Consider the following 7,807-nt stretch of genomic DNA (forward strand, 5'->3'; position numbering starts at 1 on the left):
AATCTAATAAAAATCAAATTTTGCCATTGCTGCAAAGGAAAAAAAAAAAAAGGAAAAAAAGTTGAGTTGTTGGTGCAAAAAAAATAAAGACAATATATGACAACATTAAACCTTCACAGAGACCAAACCAAACCAAGATCCAGGTCAGATCTGTGGAGAGGCGACGCCGCTCACAGTCACAATGTCTGTCTTTCTGGGGATTTTTGATCTTAAGGGCGACACAACGAGCATGTGCTGAACGACCGGAATTATTTTGAAGAATGAAAAGAATAAAAAGAATAAACGTTTACATGATCGAGGAATAAATTAACTTTAAAATCAGAATAAACCAAACACTTACTTCATAACTGATTTTAATTCCGAATCATCATTTTCATTTGGAATTAAGTGTTTACAGGGACGTTTTAAAGCGGAATTCATTTTTATTCTGAATTAAATTATTGTTATTTAAAATTAAAGCTCTGGTGTAAACGTGGGAAATGTCGCCGCGGTGACCTTTGTCCTCACGTCCCTGCAGGTGTCCAGATCCCCCGAGTGAGTCCGGACCTGAACCGGGAGCCTCCAGAGAGTCTCCGGGTTAAAGAGGAGCCCGAAGAACCGAGAGTCAAAGAGGAGGAAGAGCAGCTGCACCTGTGAGCCTCAAACACTGACAACTGATGCTTTTAATTACCGTATTTTCCAGAGTTTAAATCTCACCAGCCAAAAAATGAATAATGAAGAAGAAAAAAACACAAGTCACATTTTTTTGGGAAGTGTATTTTATAAACTGAGAGATCAGGAGCCGACATTTCCTGTGTGAAGTGAAGTTGTAGTAAAAAAAAAAACAGAACAGAACAAGTTTAAAAAGTCTCCATCTCACTCCAAATCACTAAATCACTTCAATTCTTCATCCTCCGACAACTCGAGCTGAATCTTCTGAGTCTTTACAGATGAGCTTTTTTTGTTTTCTTCGTTTGCAGTTCGAGTTTCCTTCGTTTTTCTCCAGTCAAACACAAGTTTCTCGCTCGTTCCAAACTTTCTTTCCGCTGCTCGATTCCCGTTTTCAGCTGCAGATTTCAAATCCGCGTGTCTTTCGTTCGTTTTTCAAACTAAAACCAAAAATAAGACAACAAACAACCAAAAAAAAAACAGCTATTTTCTTCATTATTTGTCTCCAAAACCAAAATGAAAAAACAGATAAAGATTCATTTTTTTCAGTTTTCGATTTTGTGTTTAAATGAAAAATGGAAAAAACGGATAACGGACTGAACCAGGACTGAACCGTTTTCAGCGCTGGTCTGGTCCCAGTCTAAGTCCAGGTTCAGTCCTGGTTTGGTTTACCAATGGAGCAACCAGTCAGCTGCTTTCAGATGATTCTGTATTGACCCCTCGACGCTTCTGTACCGACGAGTGGAGCAAAAAAAAAAAAGGAAGGTGGACAGAGAATGTCGACTGTTTAATAAGGAGTGGACGACTAAATATTTTTTACCGAACACCGATCAGCTGCTGTGCCTGATACACAAAGAGTCTGTAGCGTTTTTAAAGAATCTAATATCAGTCGTCACTAGGGATGGGCATGATTAGTCGATTAATCGATAATTGATCATTGAGAATTTCATCGATTCCGTTCATTTTAATGGACAAACTGAATGTATGTGTGTGTGTCGTGACCAAACAGGTGTGTACATGTGTCTCTGCATCAGAAGGAGCGAGACACAAACAGTGGGTCAGTCTGTAACGAACCGAAGCACAAATGTGGATTTAACCAGGATTTGTAGAAGAAATTCCACACTTTCCGTTGCGTTGGGACAAGTGTGAGTCCATGTGCACAGTGGATAAAGCAGCACATATGTTTCTGTGTCCAGTGGGAAAAAGTTTTTCCAGGTGAGAGTCGCTCAATGTGGATGACGAGGCCCCGCCCCCCTCCCCCCGTACGCTGTCCTGGTTTTGACAAACACAAATCTGGTCACACTGACCTGTATTCACCTGAGTCATGTCTTTTAATCCAACACAAGTTGAACCACATCAGCGACACAAGAGCTGGAGTTTTATCTTCACTTAGTTTATGTAAATTAGTGATGTGGTTTTAAGTTTTGTTTCTGTGAGATTTGAACAAAACTGAATTAAACACATTATAATGTCAAACAGCTGATGTGGATCTAGAGTCGTTATGTTTATATGTCGTAAAGTTGAATTTATTTATGCAGATTAGTGCAGATAGTAATAATAATGATGATCATTTTAATATAAAAACATTAATGATTAATTGATAATCGATCGTTAATTCTTCCGACAATCGATTAAGAAAATTTCATCGAATGCCCGTCCCTAGTCGTCACTTTATCATAAAACGTGCTGATGAAGCGAATAAACAGACAGAGGAAGTCAGATCACATGTTATTATTTCTCTGATGAGGTGAAATACCAAAAAACTTCAAACATTTGCTCCTGTTCTGGACCTTCTGTCACATTTGAGAAGCGTCTGTGGCCCACGAGTTAAAAAGTTTGTCCACTCCTGCTCTAGACAAAAGTGTGATTGTGTGTTTGTTGATTTTCAGGTGCGTCCCCGAGTCCAGTGCAGTGGACGTGAAGACAGAAGAGTCAGAAACACAGGGACAGGAGCTCAGCGACGAGACACGCGTCCGCTCAGAGACAGAGGGCGACACGGACCACTCCTCTGACGCCGATGAAGACTGGAGAGCTCCTTTCAGCTGTTCGCCTCCACGGACGGAGACGGAGGCCGGCGGACGCTTCAGACGGGTCCAGACCAGAACCAGAAGCAGCAGAATCAGCGCCGCCCCGAACCTGAGTCTGTCCCCCGAGCACCGGCCCGACCCCGAGACCAGAACCGCCCTGGACCGTGGACACGTGTCAGGAACAGCTGCGAGAGCCAAACGCAAGAAACACAAATGCTCGGTTTGTAAAAAGAGATTTGGGTATAAAAAGTGTTTTCAAAGACACGTCAGACTTCACGCCGGAGAGGAACCATTCAGCTGTTCGGTGTGTAAGAAAACATTCGCCCGGAAGCGTAATCTCGTGGGACACATGAGGACGCACACGGGCGACAAACCCTTCAGCTGCTCAGTGTGTCAGAAAACGTTCACGTACGAGACGAGCCTGTACGTCCACAGGAGGACGCACACCGGGGACAAACCTTACAGCTGTTTAATCTGCAAGAAAACGTTCAGTCAGAAGAGCAGCGTCGCGGTGCACATGAGAATCCACACGGGGGACAAACCTTACAGCTGCTCGGTCTGCGAGAAACGTTTTGCCCATTCCACCGGTCTCCAGTATCATGAGAGGACGCACACGGGGGACAAACCTTACAGCTGTTCGGTCTGTGACATGCACTTTACCTCGAGTTATTATCTGAAAAGACACACGAGGAGCCACGCGGAAGTGAAATCTTACAGCTGCTCAGTCTGTAAGAAAACATTCAAGCACAAAACGGAACTTAGTGAACACAAGAGAACGCACACGCCGGAAAAACCCTACAGCTGCTCGGTGTGCGGTAAACGTTTCGTCTCGAGGTGCCACGTGAAAATCCACACGAGGACTCACACGGGGGAGAAACCTTTCGGCTGCTCCCTGTGCGACGCCAAACTGACGTCGAACTTTTCCCTCAAAGTCCACATGAGGACGCACACGGGGGAGAAGCCTTACAGCTGTTCGGCGTGCGGCAAGCGCCTGACGTCGAGCTACGCGCTGAAGTGCCACGCGAGGAGCCACACGGGCGAGAAACCGTACGGCTGCTCGGCGTGCGGCGCCCGCTTCACGTCCAACGCGTCGCTCAAGTGCCACGCGCGGATTCACACCGGCGAGAAACCTTTCAGCTGCTCGGTCTGCAACACGTGGTTTTCGTCGAGCTCCACGCTGAGCCGCCACGCGAGGACGCACACGCACGAGCGGCGCTTCGGCTGCTCCCTGTGCCACGCCCACTTCTACCTCAGCTCCTCCCTCCACAGCCACATGAGGATTCACACCGGAGAGAGTTAAACTGACACACGAGGATTCACACTGGACAGAGTTAAACTGACACATGAGGATTCACACTGGACAGAGTTAAACTGACACACGAGGATTCACACCGGACAGAGTTAAAACTGACACACGAGGATTCACACTAGGACAGAGTTAAACTGACACATGAGGATTCACACCGAACAGAGTTAAACAGACACATGAGGATTCACACCGGACAGAGTTAAACTGACACATGAGGATTCACACCGGACAGAGTTAAACTGAACACAACACACCCACAGGCTCTGGCTGTTTAAATGTTTTAAAATGGAGATGGAGTCGTGTAGGTGAAAGCGCGGCTCAGTCGGTGGAGAGTTTGTCCCCGGAGCCGGAGGTCTGCAGCAGTGTGACGTGTGTGAAGTGTGACAGAGGTTTTTATGATTCTCTAATTTCTGGAGGCATAAAACCTTTTGTAAATAAATTCTAGTTCGTTTTAAACCAATAAAGAAGCAATTTGTGAAGAAAAGTAGAAAAAATTGTTGAAATGATCTCAATGGCGTCTCACCTGTCAGAAGCTGAGGTGGAGAAGTGCTGTATAAAAACGTGACTCTTCTGTGATGAAATGTACTGGTAAAAAAAAAAAATGCAGGTGCTGGTTCTCTGCTGACGCTGCCCTTGAGCAAGACTCTGATTCTATACTCTGATTCTGGCCTGAAAACTGGGCTGGACCAGAGACTTTGTATAAAAAGTGGACTGAGGGAGTTTGACGTCACCCACAACGTTCAGCTCCAGTCAAATGAAGCTCACTGAGAGAAGTTACAGGAGAGAATCTGAAGATGAGTTCTATATCAGGAATAGAAATTTATTTACGGACAAAATTGCAAAATAAAAACCCCAGAATCATGTAGAGTGAGTTAATACAAACATGTTTGTTAATATATATTTATTCATTTCATTAGAGATGTTCAGTATCCATTTACACATAAGTAAATGCATACAAGCACACATCTGTATATATAAATATATATATACATATACACATACACAGTGTTGGAGTAACGTGTTATAAAAGTAATGAATTACAGTAATGCGTTGCTTTTTGCTGTAATGTAGTAATGTGGCATTACAGGGAAAAAAAAATAATATTTTCCTGTGTACAAATGTGAGTAACGTCCGTCACAAAGTTTTTTTATCCTGGATTGAAGTGGTGGGTTTTTCTTCATACAAATTCGCTAAAATCACCGCGATATCGGCAGCGATGAAACGCCAGAGACGCGGCCGCGTAGACGTCAGTTCTGACGAAAGCACCGATGCAGAACTCCGCGCTGTTTAGACCTGGTTTAGACCTGGTTTAGACCTGGATCAGTTCTGGTTTAGACCTTGTTTACAGTCTTTTCTCTATCCTGCTTTCACCTTTTGTGGTCTCGCTGATTTTTTTAGTGCAATTTTGCATGTCTTTTGTTTTTACAGTGTATGAACACGTGTGTTTCTCTCGCTGCGTCCTGATTGGCTGAGGGACTCGTGTCTCCTGTACAGTACAGAATGTGTTCAGCTGACAAATATAAATAAATGTTGGATCTGTATCAGTGGGATTGTGAAGTGTTGTATGTTTGTACGTTTTCTCCCCGACAAAATCCCCAATGTCGACGAAACGTTCTGCACCGACAAAGGCTCCTGCGGTCACATCCAAAAGACAGAGGACGATACAAACCATCGCACAAAAAGTTGGACTTCTGGACACTTCTGGAAGAGAGAGGTCGAGCGGCTGTAGCAGAGTCCTGCACCGGGTCGGGTCCCCACAAGTAGTTACTGAAATCAGGACCACAAGCCCCACAGCAGAGTGTCTGTAAAGCTCGATCAGGCGACGGCCACGTTTACCTCCTGCGGTCACCTCCTGCGGTCACCTCCTGCGGTCACCTCCTGCGGTCACCTCCGAGCTCGTCCCAACACTGAGTCCTGCTTAAGTCCTAGTTCAGCTCTGGTTTAGTCCTGGTTCAGTCCTGGTTTAGTCTTGGTTCAGTCCATATACGGGGCAAAAGTTCAGCATCTTCACAGTTATTTTGGTGAGAGTAACTTAATAGTCGTGTAATGTTTTACATTTTAAACACAGTAATATTGTAATGTAACAAATTACATGTAACAAATGACAGTAATAAGTCATAAATAACACATTACAGTTTTAAAGTAACTTGCCCAACAGTGTGCATGTATTATATGTATATATATATATATATATATATATATATATATATATGTGTGTGTGTGTGTGTGTGTGTATAAAATGATCAATGAAAACATTCTAAAAGGTAAAAAAATAATCTGACAAAAAAATCATTCTTGTGTCTAATTTGTTTGATGATTTGGGCCAAATTTAAAAATATGAGAAGTTTATGCAGAAGTATCGATTCCCAGTTGTGTTCAGAGAAGATAAATGAGTCGTGGAGGTGAGTCTGTTCCAGAGGTGAGTGTGAAAACTGATGAAGGGAAACACAGAGCTCCAGTTTTAACAACTACAATTTATACATAAATGGAATTGAATTTCTTAATGAAAAATGCAATAACAAACACATCTGGATTAATCTATTCAGCAAAAATAAAATTCAACCCAGAGGAAAATTTGACTGAAACACACACAGTGGAGTAAAACTTGGACTGTTCATTTCAGTATCAAACCTCAATAAAATAAGAGAACATTTTACCCTATAAACACATTTTTATCTGGATTTCCCCAAATTGACTCAAACTGCAACTTCTGAAAAGTGACTAACGTTGATTATTTTCAGTCTATTCATCAGTTTCAATAATCAACCTCTACAAAGACACAGTTCCTCTGTCCCAAAAACCAGATCAGTCGCTGATGCTGCTTTCAATTAGTTTTTTTAATTGGGTTTGTGTTTTGGGTTTTTACTGGAGTCTGTTTTTTTTTTTTTTTTTTTCCCATCCTTTAATTTGTACACGTTGTTATGAATGATGGTGAATGTTGCTTTTGTGTTTATGCTCTATATATTGTATATATGTATCATTAAAAATAAATAATAATAATAATAATAATAATAATAATAATAATAATAATAATAATAATAATAATCAATCATCATATCATCATCATCATCATCATCATCATCCCCCGCCCCCGCACATCTACTTTATCTTTGGCTTTAACTTTTCCAACTTTGTATCACTGAGCATTAGACGATCCGAAACAAGGGCGCGTCACATGGCTCTCACTTGGAGACAAAGTCCTGGTTCTGGTTCAGTTCTGCTCGGTCTGGTCCTGCTGGGTCTGACCCCGGTTCTGCTCGAGGCTCAGAAAGGTGAGTTTAGCTTCTTTTTTTTTTTTTTTCTCCTGTCGCGTCTTTGAAAGTTGGATTTTTCGGACACGCGTCCATTTCAGAATGTAACAGTGCTGCCGAATGCAAGAAAACATAATACAATAGGTTGAGGCTTAAAGACTAATTCTTTACTTTTGCCCATTATCCATATATTTCTAAACAAACACAAAAATACTCGTATTCGTAGCGGGGTTCCACACGCGGAAATGAGCCGCGGGTTAAAATGAAAGATTCTCGGGCAAAACTAAGTCACCACTCAGTTGCAAAATGATCTAGAAAATGTAAATAAGGCTTAAAGACACGCAAAAGCTCCAGTCTGTCCAGGATTCTTTTTTAATGCGGTGTAATAACAGTGAACTCACATGTACAAGTGCTACACTGCACTTCTACTTCTGTTAACGGCACAAACAGATACTACACTGCGGCGCCCCCGTGTGGCACACGCCATTACAGCTGCAGATCATGTTGCATAAAGACCTGGGGCCTCATTTATAAAAACTGCGCAGGAGTTGTCGTAAGTTCGTGCGTACGTC

At 42.6% G+C, this 7,807-nt stretch overlaps 1 protein-coding gene across 1 annotated transcript in view; it reads left to right on the forward strand.

Moving 5' to 3' along the window:
• LOC110173671 (zinc finger protein 184-like) overlaps positions 1–4,095 on the forward strand; it is a 21,481-nt gene extending 17,386 nt beyond the window's left edge. The window contains exons 7-8 of the mRNA XM_055148282.1: positions 460–632; positions 2,538–4,095. Coding sequence (XP_055004257.1) covers positions 460–632; positions 2,538–3,975 — 1,611 coding nt within the window. The 3' untranslated portion in view covers positions 3,976–4,095. The remainder of the gene's footprint in view (positions 1–459; positions 633–2,537) is intronic.
• Positions 4,096–7,807: the final 3,712 nt, after the last annotated feature.

Source organism: Boleophthalmus pectinirostris, unplaced genomic scaffold (assembly GCF_026225935.1).
Source record: "Boleophthalmus pectinirostris isolate CB_2022bp ecotype Guang Dong unplaced genomic scaffold, ASM2622593v1 HiC_scaffold_12, whole genome shotgun sequence".
In the NCBI taxonomy this organism is placed as follows: Eukaryota; Metazoa; Chordata; class Actinopteri; order Gobiiformes; family Gobiidae; genus Boleophthalmus; species Boleophthalmus pectinirostris.